Source organism: Vidua chalybeata, chromosome 19 (genome assembly GCF_026979565.1).
Source record: "Vidua chalybeata isolate OUT-0048 chromosome 19, bVidCha1 merged haplotype, whole genome shotgun sequence".
NCBI classification, from domain to species: Eukaryota; Metazoa; Chordata; class Aves; order Passeriformes; family Viduidae; genus Vidua; species Vidua chalybeata.
The window spans coordinates 685,207-704,854 of NC_071548.1; the positions used below are offsets into that span (position 1 = coordinate 685,207).

At 58.0% G+C, this 19,648-nt stretch overlaps 1 protein-coding gene across 1 annotated transcript in view; it reads left to right on the top strand.

The window, feature by feature from the left end:
* The window catches only part of NTN1 (netrin 1), an 82,100-nt gene extending 64,579 nt beyond the window's left edge, over nucleotides 1-17,521 (top strand). The window contains exons 4-6 of the mRNA XM_053960500.1: nucleotides 278-331; nucleotides 10,863-10,937; nucleotides 17,156-17,521. Coding sequence (XP_053816475.1) covers nucleotides 278-331; nucleotides 10,863-10,937; nucleotides 17,156-17,484 — 458 coding nt within the window. The 3' untranslated portion in view covers nucleotides 17,485-17,521. The remainder of the gene's footprint in view (nucleotides 1-277; nucleotides 332-10,862; nucleotides 10,938-17,155) is intronic.
* The last annotated feature ends 2,127 nt before the right edge of the window (nucleotides 17,522-19,648 follow it).

Below are 19,648 nucleotides of genomic sequence, written 5' to 3' on the forward strand. Positions count from 1 at the left end.
GCAGTGACAGCAGCCCACAGGGGCTGGGCACAGTGCAGCACGCAGCCAAAAGCCAAATTTTTTTGTTAAAAACCCCTTTGCAACAGCTTTGAGGGACGCCTGGTTCCCCAGTTCCCGCTGTATTGGTTTGGGGGCTCTTGCTGGGAACCCTCCTCGCTGGCAGGCACAGCTGAGAGGGGAACCTGCAGCGTGTGCAGGGACCAGGCTCTCTGGGGGTTGGAATAATCGTCCTCCTTTTGTCTCCTCTCTGTCCCGTGTGCCCCCGGCTGTCCCGCAGAGATCCCGGCTGCTCCACCCACCACGGCCGCCAGCAGCGCGGAGGAGCCCGCAGGTACGTTCTCTTCTTTTGGAGCATCTCGCTGCTAAATGTCTCTTCAGCAATCACTTCCCTCGAGACAAATTGCACCAAAGGCATGAATCCTGTGGCTCGTACCGGGACGAGTGGTTTCCTTTGATGCCCAAATGCGCTGGAAACACGAGTGCAGCATCCCGAGAGGTGTGCAGGGAGGGTGCAGGAGCTTTTCCTGCTGAACCTGTGAGCGCAGGGGGGGTTACCCAGTGTGGGATCCACGTGGAACCACAGCTGTCCCCCCATGCCACCAAGGGCCCCCTCTGTTCCCAGTGCCCCCGTGTCGGATGGTGCTGACCGGGGGATGACAGCAGGAGCCAGAGGGCTCCAGGAAAGGCTGACTTGTCCTGGGCTGCTGCCTGGAGGTTCCCGGGTGTTTGAGCCCCATCTGTGAAGGACATGAGGTGTAAAAGCTGTTTGCTTTTGTCTCAGCGGCAGGAGGGTTCATAAATGAAAGAGTTTGTACTAAAAGTGACAGATGTCACCTTGGATTGATCCCTGTGCTGTGGCAGGGATTGTCACCCAGGCTCAGGGGACATCTTCTGTCCCCAGTGTCCCGGGAAGGTTGATCCCAGGGCTGCTGTGGGACTGGCTGAAGGGACAGGCTTTACCCCGTGCAAACACAGCAGCGGTGCTGCAGCCTGCCACGGGAGAGGGGCTGCTCGGGGTCTAAAACCCAGCTGAGTTTGCATAAAGCTGATAACTGAGAACATCCCAGCAGGGTTAGAGCCCTTCCTTGGCTCAGGAGCCCTGGCTGGAGGCTGGGGCAGGTTACCCATGGTCTGCGAGGGACAGGAAATGCCTGCACAGTGCCTTGTGGATCCCTGTGTCCCTGGAGGGCCAGATGTCCCCGTTCCCTGCCCCAAGGGGTGACCAGGGCGTCCCACCAGGAGCCTTCTGTGCCACTTGCCAGTGAAAGCCCAATGAAGGCTGAGCCAAGCTGAGCACTCCATCAGGCCCAGAATCCCATCATAATTCTTCTCAGTGGGACTTTATTGGAGTTTTTAAGCACTGCTTTGTCCAAGGAGCTTGAACCCTGCATATTTCATCCCTTTTCCTCGACAGGGAGCATTGAGCAGTGCTGTGTCTTGGCATCTCTCAGCTCCCACCCCACCCTGCTGAAACCTGTGGGGTTTTCCACAAATCCCTAAATCAGTGTCTGCGAGCCAGGGCTCCCATGCTATGGGAGAAGAGGGGTTTGGAAACAAGATGGGAAAAGCAATTAGTGGGAGGCTTTGAGTGCAGGCAGCTGTGGGAGAGGTGCTGCTCCACTTCCTGCGCTCGTGGCCACGTGGGACAGAGAGTGGCCAAGAGCTGAGGGAGCATCACCACAACGGAGCCATTGCAGAGGACCACAGGCCAAAGCCAGCCTTGGAACGAGGGGTGGGACAATGTCAGCTCTGGTGTGGGGGGTCCTGCCTGGCTCTGCTTGACTCTCAGGGGTCCCAATCAGTTTGGGGAAACAGGCCAAAACTGGATTGTTTAGATGAAATGCATCCATGCTCTCCCATGCCAGGGGATTGGAGGAAGAGGAGAGGCTGCTCCTCGTTTTTTCTGCCAGGCAAGAAGAGCTTTTCTGGTCCTTTTTTGGTCCCTCTCAGACAGGAGAGACCACAGTGAAAGGGCAAACAAAAGTAGCAGTGGGGGGGTGAAGGTTTACAAACCTGCCAGTCAGTCCTTGTCTTATCTGAATCAAACCCAGATTTTCTGGAGAATGATTATCTGAGGTGGATGATTTCAGCCAGGGGCCTTAAATAAAACCAGGTGATTGGATTGACGCAGCTCCCCATGGTTTTCCCCTGGAAATCAACGTCTGCAGTTTCAAAACCAGACCTGGCCCTTCCAAATGTCATTTTGGGCCCTTTTGTTCCTGGCTGGTGGGGAAGAGGCTGGATGTAAATGCAGGAAAGGGAAAAGCCAGCTCTGAGGGATCCCTGGCCTCCCCAGACCCAGAGCAGCTTTGGCTGCAGGTTGCAGCTTTCCCAGAGGGCAGAGCAGACCCGGGACAGAGCTGGCTGCGTGCTGTGGTATCCGAATTTTAGCCCGAATCCTCCCCCAGGAACCAGGAATGGGGAAAACTGCCCTCCCTGAAGAGCTGCAGCTCCTGTTTCAGCACTGGCAGGGAGAAAAGCCCGAGCCCTTGGCTGTGGGGAAGCGTCAGCCCTGTGGAGAGCCGGGAGCATCCCGGAGCCTGGGAACAAAGCGCTGCCCAGCTCCCCGCGGCGCAGGCGGGAGGGGAAATCGTCATTTCATTCACCCTGGCCTAAAGCTGGGCTCAGCCTGGGAGTCTCCAGCTTTGTACCCATCCAAAGCAGGAATTCATTCAGGCCCGCCCGGGCTTTCTCTGCCTTGTCCCAGCTATAAGCGAGGTGATGGATTGGCTGCGTGATTGATTGACTGATTGATTGATCAGCAGCTGGAGCTCCCTCTGAAAGGTTCCTCATGGTGATCCCAGTGAATGGCTGGGAGCACAATAGGGGAGCTCCTGGTCGCTTCAAAACAGCTCAGAAAGGCTGAAGGAAAAAACCAAGAACAAGCCCCCAAAACTGCTGGAAATGCAGATAAGCTTCATGCACCCTGCTCCCATCATCCCAGTGCCGGGCTTCCTGCAGCCCCACATCCATTCATTCCTCCATCCCTGCATCCCTGCACCCCCAAATCCCTGCATTCCTCCAACCCCACACCCCTGCACCCGATTCCCTCCACCCCAAACCCCTCCATTCCTCACCCCCTTACTCTTTCAACCCCATATCCCCTAATCCCTGCAACCCTTTATCCTCACATCCCACCATAGCCAAGCCTCGAGCTTCAGAGTCAGGACTGACACATCCCTCTCCCCATCCTGGGCCATTTCCAGAGGCTGATGCCCATGGAGACACAAAGCTCTTGTCCCCAGCAGCAGCTCCCTGTTTCTGCATCTCTCCCCTAACAGAAAACTCTGATTTTCCCCCTAGGCTGGGAGCTGCTGTCAGGCAGGAATTTATGGGGTGCTCGGCTCCCGAGGACAGATGTTTTCCTAGGAATGTGTTTCACGGTGTTGGCAGTGGCTCTTGGCAGGGCACCCCTGGATCTGTACCCCACGTCCCCAACGTGTTCTGGGGCTCAACACCGGATAAATCCTGTGGGAAGGGACAGGAAATGTGCAGCCAGCCCTGGGAGAGGGCTGAGGAGGGGGCAGAGGTGGTGTGGAAGAGCTGTAAAACTCGGTGTTGGTGTGGAGTTTTCCAGTGAGGTGTTTTCCAGTTGGCCGTTTGTTTTCCAGTGCAGAGTTCCCACCGCGGGCTTTTCCAGCGCAGCGTTTCCAGTGGGTGTCTGGCACAGCTGGGACAGGCCAGCTGTGCCACCAGCAGCATCGCCTGCTCCCTTTAACCCGCGAAAATTGGGATGCTGCTGCTGAGGCCACGCCTGTCCTGAACCACCAAAACTCCCTCAGGCCGTTCATGCCCATCCCCAAAGCGGCCCCAGGCAGCCCCGGAGGCAGGGAGGGAGCTCCCCCCGAGCTGCAGCGGCGCTGGCGGGGTGGCTGCGGTGGTGACCGTGACCGGAGCTGCCAGGGACGGGCCAAAGGTGCCCCGGCCGTGCCCGGAGCCAGCTGCCGGGGCCGGCAAGGACATTGCCGGGATGTGGTGGGGACAGCCTGGTCACATCCTGGAGGTGCTGGGGTCCTGCTGGAGCACCGGGGCTGCGGAGGTGGGAAGGGGCTGCGGAGGTGGGACGGGGCTGCGGAGGTGAGAAGGGGCTGCAGGCTCCCGGGAATCCCTCGCTGCCGCTTTCCAGCCGCCCCAGGCGAGAGGCTTTAATCTAATTACATGCTTTATTTGCGCCAATTTGTTTTTCAATCAATCTTGCTCAGCCAGAAGAAAGGAGGCTACTGTGGGCTCATTTGCACCTTCTTGTTCCAAGGGGGAGGTTAATGGCCGCTATCCGCTGGGATCTGCGCTCCCAGACAGATCCCGGCAGCTCCGGGATCCTCTCCCGCAGCACAGGCACCGAGGTCCCAGGGCAGCTTTGGGACGCGCTGCGGGCAGGGCTCGGGATGCTCCTGCCAGGTGCTCCCAAGGTGGCATCCGGCAGGAAAGGTTTTGTGTCCAGGGGTGGCACGGGAAGGTTTGGGTCTGCAAAGCACCAAAACAAACGAAGGAATAAGGGTGGAAATGGCTCCTGCCGCTTTCCCTGCCCTGCCGGGGAGTGGCACGGTGGGGGCCGTGCCCGGCACAGGGCAGGGCTGGCCTCGGTGCCCCACACTCCTGTGCTGGTGCCAAGGGCTCCTCAGCCCGCTTTGGAGAGCACAGGATGCTCTGATGCTCAGCAGGTGCCTCTGCCTTGGCAGGCTGGTCACAGACCCCCCCCCAGCTGGTGGGACAGACCCCTGCCAGCTCCTGGGGACTGCTGCTCCCCTCTGGGAGGTGACCAGGGCCAGGCCACGGTCACTTGGTTAAATACCACCCAGTGCCAGAGGCTTGCTGGGCACCAAGGCTTGGCACAGACCCTCTGGGGCCAGAACCAGGGCCCTGGAATCCCAGTCCACAGCTGAGACTGCTTCAGTCCTGGAGATCACCCCCTAGATAGCACAGCAGGCACGGCTGGAGCAGCCCAGGCCCAGCTCATCCCAGGCCCTTCCATGGCCTGGAAGGGATGTGGCTCCCTGCTCCAGCTCCTGGCCATGCTGCAGGAACGGCCAAGGCCACCCTGCTGGGGACACCAGCTGTCCTGCAGCTGGCCAGGGGCGAAGGGCACTCATTTGCACATGATAATTGCAGAGGGCATTGTGCGGGACAGGCCAGGTGAGAGGAGAAGAGCCAGTTGGTGATAACAGAGCCAGGTTAGTGATAACAGCCCCCTGTCCACTCAGTGGCCGGACAAGGGTGCAGCAAAGCACAGGACAAGCGATGCCACTGCTGAAACAAATAACCTGGGAAGGATTCTCTGCCTTAGCTTTGCTAGTTTATTAAAGCTTCTTTACATTAAAGCAGCCAGCTCCGAGACAAAGACTCCCAGTGGAGTCCTGCACAAATTAAATTACAGCAGAGATCCCTCACGGTCTCTGTGAGCCAGAGGCTGCAGCTCCTGCGCTTGCCCCACAGGGATGAGCCCATCCCTGCTCCCTGGGAGAGGAGAGGGCTCCTGCAGAGCACCCCCTCCTTCCCTCAGGACGTGTGTCAGCACAGGCCCAGAGCCAGCAGCTGGGAGCGAGCAGGGCTGCAGCTCCAAACGACTCTAGCAGCCATTCCCCGGGACTGACGGAGGAGATGGTAAAATAATTCTTCGGGATGGAAGCAAGGGGCAGCTTCAGTGCACTGGGAAGTGAAGCAGGAGTTTATGGTCATCTGGGGAAATCTCCAGACGTCTGGGAGCCAAAGGCATCCCTGCCACGACTGCTACAGGACCATCCTCTCCTGTCCCAGGGCTGGATTGCATTTTATCCCCTGTCCCCTGGGAACAGGGCTCCCAGCTGCCTTTGGGATGCTCTGGGGTAGCCCACAGAAAGGTTTTCGTGCCCAGGGGAACATTCTGAGCAATGTGCAGGTTCAGGGATGCCCGTGGAGAGGTTAACTCAGATTTGGCCAGAGCCAAAGCTCTGGAAGCTGCCGTGTCCCCCACGGCCACTGCTGCTCACCCCCATCGTGAGGGGCAGCCCATGCACAGAGTTCTGACCAGTAACTCTGGGGAGGGGGAGAAAAGGGCAGGAATCCAGCAGCTGTTCACCACAGCCTCCCCTTGCACTGCAGCAAACCAAACCAGCCCTGCTGGTCCGCCCTGAGCCACTCAGGGGGTGTCTGGGACCCCCAGGCAGACCCCACTCCCGTTTTCTCAGTCCTGCTCTCTCTGGTAAAGGAATCACGGATTTAGGATTTGGTATTTGGGGCTGCACCTTCGTTTAGTGGCTCGGTCTGGTTGCACATCTCTGCCAGTGACAAGAGGAGATGGGGGCACCCAGACCCCCACCTGCAGAGCCCCCAGAGAGCACAAGCCCTGGGAGGGAGGGCAGCAAAATGCCCCTCACCCCGAGTGTGGGGGTCAGGCTGTCAGGCTCCCCTCCTAAGCCACAACACCTCCGCTTTGGATCGCAGCCCACAAAGGCATTTAGGGCCCTACCTGGGGGAAATCAATAGGAATTTAGCTGCATAAATTCGGATTAGGAATCTGAATCCCCTCGGGGATCTAAGCCTTATATCTGCATTTCCAGTTAGGTACCCAGGCCAAGAAATGTGGCTTTAATCGCTCTATCATGTCAGAATCAAGGGGCCTTTAATTTCCGTTCCCGACATGTGGCTTTCGCAGCGGCTCAAGGCTGATTTTGGAGCTGAGAGTGCAGCAAGAGGTGCCTGGTGCAGGGTCTTCCCTGCAGCAACACTCAGCACCCGCAGCTCTGCTGCCAGCACCTCCCTCCAGCCCAGCCCCGGCAGCATCTGCACTCCGGGAAGAGCGGATCCAGGAACAAATCACAAATCACGGGGTGACCACTCTGCAGCTCTCAGCCTCATCACAGCAGCCCCAGACAAGCCCCAAAGCAAAGATGTTTAAACAGAAAAGAAATTCAAGTTTCAAAAAAAAAAAAAAAAAAAAAAAAAAGAAAGAAAGAAAAAGAAATTAAGCAAAACAAAGAAGGTGTTTAGCTGTGAAAAGTCTCTGCCCAGCCAGAGAATTAGCGCTATCAAGGGGATGGGCTGAGCTGCAAAGCTGCTGAAGGCTGTGCTGACACGTTTTAGCGAGCTGCGAGCGACACGAAGCAGCCGCCCGCCACCTGCTCCCGGTGGCCTCTCCCCACCCGGCCCGCTCCGTTTATCGGGAATCTGGAGCTGGTGCTGCCCCCAGCCCGGGGGGGTGCAGGGCCGACCCAAAACCCCACCGAGGGCTGGCTGTGCTTTGGGCTGGTGCCCCTGGAGCTGGGATTTGCTCTGGAATATTTGTGCAGCTGAGCTCGCCCGGGGAGGAAAGGGCCAGGAGGCGCCGCGGGTCTGTCCTGCACCGGGGGCTGGGTGCTTCAGGAGGGCGGCTGGGCTGGACACGGGCTGAGAGGGGCTCAGGGCAGTGCCGGGTCTGTGGGGGCAGCTGAGCCCTGCCAGGGCCAGGAGGACGGGCAGGACGGCAGCAGGGTGAGCACCACGCCGTGCTCTGCCCCCTGAGCAGGGGCCACTTGTGCAGCACAGTGGCACAGGGAGCTGGGCCCATCCTGCTGCCCCTCATCTCTCCTGCAGGACCTGCTGGACACTGACCCCCCCACCCCCCGTGCCACGAGGGTGTCCTTCAGGCAGCTCGGGGAATTCTCAGCCTGGTTTCTGGCTGGGCTCTGCCACCCCCTCCCACGGGCAGGTTATCCCAGGCTGGTCCTCTGCAGCCTCGTGGAGAGGGGAGAGAAGGACCCGCAGGACAAGGGGCCTCTGGCACAGCCAGGCAGCACAGGGCTTGGGACCCCCGAGGTTTGTCACATAAACACTTGGGGGCAAATCTTGAAAGAGTCTCACATCATTTGTGTCTCCTGTGCACACCCACGAGTCATTGAGCTCCACATCCACCTTCTCCTCCCATCCCTTCCCCAGCGAGGAGCAGCAGCTCAGCAAAGCTTCCCCAGAGCCCAGACTGCTGAAGAGTCTCTTGGTGAGGAGAGCAGGGTCTGTTCCTGGCAGCGCTGACCCCTCCTGCAGCATCCCCTCCGTGCACTGCCCCGAAGGCAGAGGGGCCTCGCAGCACCGCCCACCTAGAGCTCGATGCCTGGCTCCGAGAAATCCCATTTGCCCTCCCAAGGAGGCCCCAGAGATCTCCAAGTCACCCAGGAGGCAGAAGAGCCCTCCACGAGGGAGGCAAGGGAAATGAACCGGAGCAGATCCCCCACCCAGGAAAGCAGCACTGGCATCTGGGGATTCCCGGTGATTTACACCAGCTGGCTTTGGCCAGGCCCTCCAATTCAAACCAGCTGGGGCTCTGGCACAGCCCGTGGGGCTGGGGAGCGAGGACAGGGCAGGACAGGGCAGGGCAGGGCAGGGCAGGGCAGGGTAGGGTGTGTGCAGGCAAAGCAGGGTCAGCCCTGGCTGGCCTGGGTGTCTTGAGCCCCAGGTTGTCACCCTGGGAGAAGCAGAGGCCGTGGGTGCTGTGGGCATGGGTGCTGTCCTGCAGGGTGTGGGGGCAGCTGTCCCGTCAGCCCACAGCCCCCCTGGCTGCCAAACAGCCCCCGAGGACTCCCAGCGGGTCTGTAAGCTCGGTGGAATGGAATTACCTTTCCATTGTGGAATGTGGTGCGGGGATGGGGAGCTCAGCTGTGGTCAGGGGTGTTCCTGTGGGGACAGGCTGCTGAGGTCACTCGGGGTTGCTCCTGTGAGGGTTCTGGACTGCAGTGTGGAGCAATGGTGTCTCTGCTTGCTGTTTCTTGGGCTGGATCCCAGCGGCAGTGGGGCTGCAGGAGGATCTGCTGCAGGTGTGCTCTGCCAGCCCCTCCTGGCTGCTGGAGACCCCTCGAGGGCTGAGCCATGAGTGTGCGGGTGGGAGCTGCTGCCCACCCCCGGTGCTCGGGGCCAGCTGCTGGCCAGCGTGTCCTGGATCTGGCCAGGGCAGGAGGGATGTGACAAGCCAGAGCTTCCAGGCTTGTCCCTGCCCAGCTGTCCTTGTGTCACCTCTTGCTCTGCCCAGCGCTGAGGTGTGACAGCAGCAGCGAACACCCACAGAGCTCCAGGATTGCTGAGCCAGGGAGAGCCATCAGCAGCTTTACCACAGCCCCATGGTGTCCTGAGGACATCAGCAGCCCGGGCTGGGCACAGTGGTGCCAGCAGCCTGGCAGAGCAGCCGGTGGCCTGTCTGTCCCTGCTCCCCCAAAAGGCTCGGGGGAAGCCTCCCCGGGTTCTTAGGTCACTGCACAGACATTCAGTTCCCTTAGAGCCTTTTCCTTCAATGTTTATGGCCAGGAACACCTGAGCAGAGCATTGGGTCAGGAATGTCTCTGTTCCCTGAGCTCGGTGACACCAGGCAGCCACGTTCCACTGCGTGGTGGCATCCTGCCACGTGGGCATGGCTGGGGCTCTGCTAGCGCACCTCCATCCACTCAACTAGAGTTTTGATGGCATATCCACTCCTTTCTCAGTGCATTTCAAGTTTTATTTGATGATCAGAAATGTTAGGTGAGAAAAACAAATGGGAGGCACGAGTGGCTGGAAGGCCTCAGCCATCAGGGTTTGGAGGGGCCTTGGCTGGGCTGCAGCTGGGCACAGATCTCAGCTGGGGCTCTTGCAGGAGGAGGATCACAGGGTTTGGGTTTGGGTTTGGCCCTGGCTGGGTCATGCTGGAAGAGAAGGAAGCCTGGCTTGCCTGAGGGTCTCTCCTGAGGAGCAGGAGCAGGAGGGGAGCCATGGGGCTGAGCTGGGGACTCTGCATGGCCACGTTGAGAGGGGCTGGGGCACACAGGGGTCACAGGTACTGAGGGGGCTCCTCATGGTCTTGGCACCCAGTGTGAGCTGGCCAGGGGATGCCAGCAGCATTGCCCCCTTCCCCACAGCCCCTGGGGCCCTGCTGGGGCACTTCAGCAGGTTCCCCAGCTGTGCCCCCGCAGCGGCTGGGGAAGGACGATGCTGGGAGAGACCGAGGCCTCCAAGGGCTGTACTGTGCCAAGGCCTCCTGCTGCAGACAGCCGTGCCCTTTCTCCCTCGGTCAGGGCACGCTGTGGGTGCTGAGGAGCCGTGGATGTGCAGGGGCAGCGAGCCCACGAGCCCCACGAGCCCACCCCGGTCCTGGCAGCAGCCACAGCGGCACGGCCCCGCTGCCACGGGGTGGCCGGAGGGCACTGCCCACGCCATGCAGGGCCAGCAGCTCCCAGCGCAGGGCTCGGTGTCCCTGCAGGCTCCAGGGCCGTGCCCGTGGCCCGTGGCCAGCGGCGGTGGCAGTGCCAGGGGGCCGTGCCAGGCTCCCGCCGGCCGCCCGGGCCAGGCCGGCGTGTCCCAGCAGTGGGGGCCCATTAGAAATGAAATGTTCCTACTGGGGTATTTTATTTGCACACTTCAGTAGAGTGGACACCAAAAGGCTTTGCTAATGCTTCATGGGCTGCTAATTTCCTCTCTGACCCGCATTGTGGCGGGCTGACCCCAGCCCGAATCTCTCGGCAATGAATGCCAAAGGCTGACACCGGCCCGGGTTAGGGGTGACAATGGGGCCTCTGTGGGCTCCGGGCAGGCTCCAGTTGGGAGCTGGAGAACAGGGGGAATTTGTGTGGCTCTCAAAAGCTCTGGGTGGCACAATAAGGGAGGCCCCCGGGGTCTCCCAGGAAGACAGAGGCGGCCGGGGAAGCCGGGCCGGGGGAGGCGGAGGGAGGACGGGCTCCTTTGTGAGCAGCTTTCTTTAGAAAGGAAGGTTTTTCTCAATGCCCCCGCCGCCGCCCCAGTCGGGGCCCGGCAGATGGATATCACAGGCACGCTGCTTATTCACGGCAGCCTGCAGCTTTGAGCCGGCCCCCCTTCCCCCAGCGCTTTCTTCATTTTGAGGCTAATTTGTTTTGTTAATGTTTTCTTGCCCTCCCCCTCTCTCCGCGCAGATTGTGACTCGTACTGCAAAGCCTCCAAGGGGAAGCTGAAGATCAACATGAAGAAGTACTGTAAGAAAGACTATGGTGAGTGTCCCCTGCCCGAGGGACGAGCGGTGCCGCGGGGATGCGGGGCAGGAGCGTCCCCTCGGCGGTGTCCGCAGGGCCCCGGCCCGCGCTGGGCTCGCTGCGCTTTTGGGAATGGTTCTTGCCGCGTTTGGAGAGGCAGCCCTCTCAGAACGGGCAGCGATGCCGTGTGTCACTTGGGATGAGCACACCACGGACCCTGATGTGGGGCTTGGCCCAGCGTCTGCAGGAGACTCCTATCTTCCAAGTGTTTCCCAGCGTTTTTAAAACATGTCAAATATATTTTGCTGTGGGGATGAGCAGCAAGCAGTTCCCTGTCACCTGGATCCAATCCCCCCATCATTCCCAGGAGACTTCAGAGGGTGGTGCAGCCCTGGGACAGCTCACACTCGGATCGCTTGGAGGTTTGGGTGACACACCCGGTTCTGGTGGAATTTTGGGTGACACTCCCACCCAGTTTTGTTGCAGTTTTGGGTGACACTCACACTGGGCTCTGGTGGAATTTTGGGTGACACACACACACCTGGTTTTGTTGGAGGTTTGGGTGACACATCCGATTTTGTTGCAGTTTTGGGTGACACTCTCTCGGCTCTGGTGGAATTTTGGGTGACACTCACACCCAGTTTTGTTGGAGGTTTGGGTGACACTCACTCTCGGCTCTGTTGCAATTTTGGGTGACACTCTCGGCTCTGGTGGAATTTTGGGTGACACTCACACCCAGTTTTGTTGGAGGTTTGGGTGACACTCTCGGCTCTGTTGCAATTTTGGGTGACACTCACACTGTGCTCTGTTGCAATTTTGGGTGACACTCTCGGCTCTGTTGCAATTTTGGGTGACCCTCACTCTCGGCTCTGGTGGAATTTTGGGTGACCCTCACTCTCGGCTCTGGTGGAATTTTGGGTGACCCTCACTCTCGGCTCTGTTGCAGTTTTGGGTGACACTCACTCTCGGCTCTGGTGGAATTTTGGGTGACACTCACTCTCGGCTCTGGTGGAATTTTGGGTGACCCTCACTCTCGGTTCTCTTTAGGGCTGCTCTGCGGCTCCAGCAGACCCTGGGGAGGTGTGGGTGGCTCAAGAGGCGTCTCAGGCAGGAGATCCCGATGAACAGGGAGAGGTGTCGCTGGAGCAGGGATTAGGGGAGCTGCAAAGAGCTTTTCCCTTCTCTTTTCTCGCTCAGCATCACTCGTGCAGCTTCACGAGTCAGAGCCGTGCGCCGGGGCGGGTTCAGGTGCGGGGGACGCTGTCCCAGCGCTGGCACTGGGGGGGTCCCACCCGACCCTCCTGGCCGTGGGAGGGTCCCCCAAAGCCCCAGGGCCCCGGCCAGCCCCACAGCCGCGGCAATTCGCTTATTTGAGGACAAACCACGGCGGTGAGGCAGCGGGGTGAGCGATGCCGGGGCAGCCCAGGCTTTCACCAGGGCCAGGGAGGGAAGAAAGGGTTGAAAAGGTGCAGGGAGGGATAATAAAGACTTTGGGACTGACACCCCAGCAGGAAGCCAATTAGGAGGCTCTTTTCCTCACCGTTCTGCTGGCATCGCTGCGCTGAATGTCCTAAAAGGCCCTAATTAGCTTGAACAGAGTTCCTTCTCCCGCGGGCTCAATCGGGAGCTATCATCCGCCCGCTCCTCAATGGGGCTTTTTAGCTCCCCGCTTCATTCAGCCTTTCAAAGCGGGTATTTTCCCTTATTTATTTTTCGTATCTGTTTGTTTTTGTCGGGTTTGTGTTTTGTGGGTTTTTTTTTTTTTTTTTTTCCCTTTTTATTTTAATTTGGGCTTTTTCCCCCCCGCGAGATGGGTTTGGGTGCAAATATTTGGAGTGCAACAGGACGGGGGGAGGGCAGACCGGGAGATTCGGGGAGGGGGGAGGCAGCAGCAGAGGCAGAAAAGCTTTTTCTGGGTTTTTTGTTGGTTTTTTTTTTTGGCTGCGTGGGGGAGCGCAGGGCCGCTCAGCTCCCAGAAAAGCAGGGAGAGAGGAGGGATTTGCTGGGGTGGGGGCACTTAAATCCCGGGGAAGCAGAAGGGATTCCGGCTGAAGCCACCGAGGGTGGAGATTCCCAGAAGGAGAGAGGGTTGATGAGAGCAGGTGATGCTGACCCAGGTGAGATGTGAACAGCCTGTACTCCCTCAGGTGCCACATTTTCTGCCCGATTTTGGGGATGTTCCCGCTCTCTGTGGGGTGTGACTGTGGTAAAGGGAACCTGGAGCTTGTAAATCTCCGTTTTGGCCCTGACGCCGAGCTGCCTGTGCTGCAGCGGGGCCGATCCTGCACGGATGATGCTGGAATGTTTTTGTACCAGCACTGTGGTCCCAGGCATGGCCCCACGCCGGCCCTGCATCCCCATCCCAGCGCTGGGCAGGGAATGGGGCTGAGGAACAGAATCCTCATCCGAAAGGTGAGATCATCTGCTCACTTCGCCCTTTCTTGGAAAAAAAAAGTAAAAAAATCCTTCCTTTAGCAGAGCCTTCTCTTAGTCACCCCCTTTGTCGAGAGGAGCTTGGCAGGGGCTGCTGGAAAAAAGCAAAATGTGTTTTCAAAAGGCAGCTTGAAAAGAGGGCGGGAGGGGGGAGAAAAACCCGAATCCCCAAAAAAACCCAAGGCAGGGGGAAGGCACCAACGCGGCACTCAGGGCCCCTTCCAGTGCTTGGAAGGTGGAGAAATGCCACTCCTGGAGCTGAGCAGTCCCTGCTGGAGCCACGCACTGAGGGAGAGAGCCGGGGCAGCGAGGGGTCCCCCAGCACCAGGGCACACCCAGGGATTAGGGATCATAAATCTCCAATATTAAACCAGTAGGAAATTGGCAACCGGAGCGAGGCAAAGCCGCCGCCAAATAAATTAAAAACTGAAAAAAAAAGCGGGGGGGAGGAGGAAAAATCACATTTTAACACTTTGCTCCAGCGAGGAGCCAGCCCTTTACATTCCCAAACCCAGATGGTGTCGGGGTCACCTTTTGCTGCTGGTTGGAATAAAATCCACATGGACTCCACTCCACTTGTGCAGTGAGAGAGGAGCCAAGCCTTTGGAGAGCCCTGCCTTGGACTGGGACATCTGTGCCTGCCACCGCTGTCCCCGGCACGCCCTTCCACCTGGAACTGCCCTGTTCCCACTGCCACTCCTTGGGATCTTTCCAGGGGCCAGCACAGCGATGGTCCCCAAATTCCAGCTCCCACAGACAGCTCCGTGCATGGGATATGTGGGATGTTCCAGGATTCCACCACAGGATGCACAGGTTTGGCCCTGCAGCCCAGCCCTGAGTCAGCCTTAGCAGGGCAAGCCTTGAACTCGGGAGATTTATCACAAACCCCAAATGTAAATTGAAAAAAGAATTAAATAATTAGGTTTTCCCCAGCCTCCCTGCTTTCATGGCAGCCCCAGGAGTTTGGGGCCCTGACTCATGATCTCTGAATGCTGCAAGGCACTGCTTTGCTTTCAGCCTTCAGCAGCTGCCCTCAAACGTTGTTTTGAGGCTTTGGGCTGGGTTTTGTTTTTATTAACATCAAACCATCCAGCCCTGGGCTTTCATCTCCAGCTTCCAGCCTTTGGGCCTTTCTTGTGGCTGGAGGCTCCCAGCCAGGCCTGGAGGAGCCGGGAGCATCCCTGAGCTCTGGGGATGCAGGAGGGGCCCAGGGACCCTCCCTCCCCCTCCCCCAGCCCGGGGACCACTCGGTCACCTTCTCCTGGCAAAGAACCAAAATGTGGCGAGGGCTGGAAGGCACCATCCAGGTGGGATTTGTGGTTCAGGAGTATCAGTGTCAGGTGGGATGTGGTTCATGGGGCAGCCCCTGCCCTCAGCAGGACCCAGCTGTCCCCCTGCTGTCCCCCCGCTGTCCCCAGCTCCCCAGGCCCGTTTGCTGCCTGTGAGCTCCCTGGGGAGCAGAGCAGGCTGCAGGGAAGTGAACCTGGAGGAAAATCTCTGCATCTCTGGGGGTGCCTGGGGTGCAGGAGCCCCAGACTCCCCCCAGGGCTCGGCTGCCCAGAGTTTGTACAGGTTAGGGAGGAGCAGGCACAAGGCACAGGCAGGGTCAGGAGCTGGACTGGATCCCCTCTTCTCTGAAACCAGTGTCACCAGTCTGGACCAGAGCCCATCCTCTCTGAAACCAGTGTCACCAGTCTGGACCAGAGCCCATCCTCTCTGAAACCAGTGTCACCAGTCTGGACCAGAGCCCATCCTCTCTGAAACCAGTGTCACCAGTCTGGACCAGAGCCCATCCTCTCTGAAACCAGTGTCACCAGCCCCAGCTGGAGCAGTGGAAGCTGCAGCTCCTTGGATTTTGTTCTCCTGCCCCACAGCAAGGGGAGCCCCATCCCCATGAGGATCCATCATCCCCTGCCACCTCCTCCCATCGGCTGCCCCAGGGGTTTTGCCGGGGATGTTTTTCCAGGGATGCAGAGAGGGGCCAGTCCTGCAGGGGTCCAGTGGGGACATCAGCAGTGAGAGCAGCTGAGCACAAAGCCAGGCTGTGTCCCAGGAGAGGCCAGGTGAAGGACAGCTCCAAGCCCCAAAGCCAGCTTTGGACTGGGGTGGGGCAGAACCCCAGATCAGGAAGGGACTGAAACCTCCTTCGTGGGGAGGGAGTCTTTAAATCCAGCTTAGGTGCTTCAAAAATTCATCCTGGCCCATTTCAGCTCTCTGTGCATCCAGTGTCCCCTGGGAGATGCTGGTCCCACCTCACCACTGAAACAGCCAGGCAAGCAGCACTAGAGCTGGGCTCCAAAACCCGGCTCAGGAGGAACTGAGCGTCCTGGATGGGAAGCTGTGGGCAGAAATCCGGCTGTCAGGGCAGGCAGCTGTGGCTGCGCCAGCCAAGCCTTCCTCAAAGCTTTCACTCCTTCCACTTCATTAATAAAAAGGGAAAAAATAAGAGACGGGGGCCTTGACATAAAAAAAAAAATACAGACTGTGTGTTTTAGAGCAGAGTTTCCTGTAACCACCTCTCTCCAGTTCCTTTTCATTCATTTTCTCCATTTTGTCAGTGTGGACCCAGGCAGGTCAAAGGTTTAAGCTTTTTTGGAAAGATTTGTTTCCAAAAAATAAAAAATTGGCTACTCTTCACATTTTGTTACCTTCACACCAGACAGGGAAATACATGGTCAGAGCTTTGGGTTGTTTTTTTTCCTTTTTTTCCTTTTTCTTTTTTTTTTTTTTTAATGAAAGCATCTGGCCTCCATGACACGCTCTGAAAAAAAAAAATACCCCATATATTTTGCAACGTGTTAAAAAGCTGTGCTGGGCTGCAGAGCTCTGCTTCCTCCCAGAGCCTGGAACCACTTGGGTTTAGAGACAGGGGGATGCTCCTCCACCACCAGCCCAGGGGGGGAAAACTGGACTGTTACACGGCAAGTGGCAGAGTTTTCCCTGAGGTTTCTGGGGTTTTCTTCTCCCTCTGTTAATTTACACAAACAGGATTGGCCCCACCGGGGCTCAGCCAAGCAGCTGGGGCAGGCAGGTGAATGGGCAGGGGTTTATAGCTGCCAGGGCATGGAGGGAACAGTGGGGGAAAGGGAAAAGCTCAGTGATTTGGCTAAAAAAAAGCTCTTTGTGGCTCAGCCTGTGCAGAGCCTGGCCCCTGGCTGCTCTCCCAGCCAGGCCATCCTCACCTGGGAATTCCCTGGGTCCCTGCTGCTGGGGATTCCACACCCACAGCTGGCAAACCAACCCAGGAGGGCTGGGTCTGGGGAAGGTGATTTCCTGGAAGCTGAATTTTAGCCCTGTTCCAGGAAAGAGCAAGGGCAGAGGTTTCCTCAGTCCATGGCTACAGAGGAGGTTACACAGCATCAGCCATGGGCTTGGCAAACATCATCATCATCATCATCATCATCATCATCATCATCATCATCATCACCACCTTGTGCAGGGATCAGGGCTGTCCTCCCACCTCGCTCTGGCTGTGGGAGCTGCCAGGACACCAGGAGATCTCCTTGGAGCCCAGTGCTGCCATGCAGCCCTTGCAGAGGTGTTTCAGTGACCCTGCCAGAGCTGGAGAGCCTCTCCCCAGCCTGTGGTGCTCTGGGAAGCTCTGCTGAGACCCTCAGATGCAGCACTGGCTGCTCCTGTTCCTGGGGGGTGCCCTGGGGGCAGCATTTTGGGCCATCCACAACCCTTGGCTGCTGCAAAATGCCTCTTCCTCACACAGCCCATCAGGTTTGAGGCTCATTTTCTCCTCACCACCCCAACAGTAACGCCTTCTCCTCTCTTGCCCGTGTGTCGTTTTTTCCCAGCTGTCCAGATCCACATCCTGAAAGCAGAAAAGAACGCGGACTGGTGGAAGTTCACGGTGAACATCATCTCCGTCTACAAACAAGGCAGCAACCGGATCCGGCGCGGAGACCAGATCCTGTGGATCCACTCCAAGGACATCGCCTGCAAGTGCCCCAAAATCAAGCCCATGAAGAAGTATTTGCTGCTGGGCAACAACGAGGACTCTCCCGACCAGAGCGGCATCATTGCGGACAAAACCAGCCTGGTGATCCAGTGGCGGGACACGTGGGCCCGGCGGCTCCGGAAGTTCCAGCAGCGGGAGAAGAAGGGCAAGTGTAAGAAAGCCTAAAGGAGGAGGAGAGGGAGAGACTGACTGTGCATGCTGCTTTGTGTAGAGCTGGGGCGGGCAGGGACCGGCTGCCAGGGCGGGCTGGGGAGACAGGGGGGCAGCGACCACGGCTGGGGGGTGCTGGGCTTGCACCTCATATTCCAGGGAAGACAAAACCCAACAGGACCCAAGAGAACCCAACAAAACCCAACAGGACCTAACAAAACCGAACAGAACCCAATAAAACCCAACAGGACCCAACATAACTCAACAAAACCCAACGGGACCCAACAGAACTCAAGAGAACCCAACAAAATCCAACAGGACCCAACAGGACCCAAGAGAACCCAACAAAACCCAAGAGAACCCAACAAAACCCAACAGGACCCAACAAAACCCAACAAAACCCAACAGGATGCAACAAAATCCAACAGAACCCAATAAAACCCATCAGGACCCAATAAAACCCAACAGGACCTAACAAAACCCAACAGAACCCAATAAAATCCAACAGGACCCAACATAACTCAACAAAACCCAACGGGACCCAACAGAACTCAAGAGAACCCAACAACACCCAACAGGACCCAACAGGACCCAAGAGAACCCAACAAAACCCAACAGGACCTAACAAAACCGAACAGAACCCAATAAAACCCAACAGGACCCAACAAAACCCAACAAAACCCAACAGGATGCAACAAAATCCAACAGAACCCAATAAAACCCATCAGGACCCAATAAAACCCAACAGGACCCAACAGAACCCAACAGGACCCAACAGAACCCAACAGGACCCAAGAGAACCCAACAAAATCCAAGAGAACCCAACAAAACCCAACAGAACCCAATAAAACCCATCAGGACCCAATAAAACCCATCAGAACCCAATAAAACCCATCAGGACCCAATAAAACCCATCAGAACCCAATAAAACCCATCAGGACCCAATAAAACCCAACATAACCCAACAAAACCCAACAGGACCCAACAAAACCCAACTGCACACACGGACAGAACCCACGAGTGGGGTGCGGGCGTGCAGCACCTGGGGACCCCCAGCTCCCTCCTGCCCCGTTGCTGAAGAACTCAGAGACACCAAACTGCCTTCCAGCTGCCAACATCTGCTGCCTCCAAAGCACGGCACGGGCACATCCACCCTGTAAAAAACTAATCAACAGCACCGCTGGAAATTAACCCCCCATCCCCAAAACACGTATTTGCAACTTAGGCTGACCGAGACAGTTCTTGTAGAGGAAACTAAACCGAGACTTTTGCTGAGGACAGAGCCGAGGATCGGCGGACGGGGCCTTGGAGGGCTTTGGTGTCCAACAGCTGTGGCCACCAGCTGGTGGTGCCTGGGGCGGCCGAGGTCTCCAGCTGCGATGATGCTCTGGGTCCACTTTAGGCACAGCCAAGAGGGGACAATGTTGGGGGGTGACTTCCTGCTGTGCATAACTCTGGGAATGGCTCCGTGCTCGGCCGCTGACCCTGAGGGTGCTGCCCCCACCACACCGAAGGAGTGCGAGCCCACAGGGTGCCCTGTCCCCCTCCAGCCACCCATTTACAGGCAAGGAGTCAGTAACCAGCATCCCCAAGGAAACGCCCAGACCTGACAAAAAATGAGCTGGCATCCAGTTCCCATCAAGTGCCCTGGAAGATCCTGCCAGTCTCAGTCCCTGAATCTCCACTGTGGCCACCCCTGAACCTCCTCCATGGGCTCAGTCCCCTCTGCTGCTGTCAGCACACCAGGAACCCTCAGATGTGGAAAATCCCTGCAGATCACACCAGGGTCCTCCCTGGTTTCACTCCCAGACCCGGGCAGCTCTCCCAAACCCACAGCAGCTCTGCTCTCGCTCCCTCTGGAGCTGCAGCCCCCTGACATCCCTGTGAAAGTCTTGGAGACAAAGTGGGGAGCAGAGGGTGCCAGGGACTGTCCCCAAGGGCAGAGGGGCCAGTGCAGAGCTCTGAGGCTTGGCCAGGGGAGAGCCCACACAGGGAAGGGGTCTCAGCCAGGAGCAAGGTGTGACCCACCTGGAGCTCTGCTCCTTCTGCTGGGTGGGGGCAAACAGGCAATTTGAAATTCCCAATTTCCAGTCGTTAATTCACTGAGCACAGTGGGTGCTGCCTCACCTCAGACCGGAGCATCCTCCCCCAGGGCACCCTGCGGGCAGGACTGGCTTGG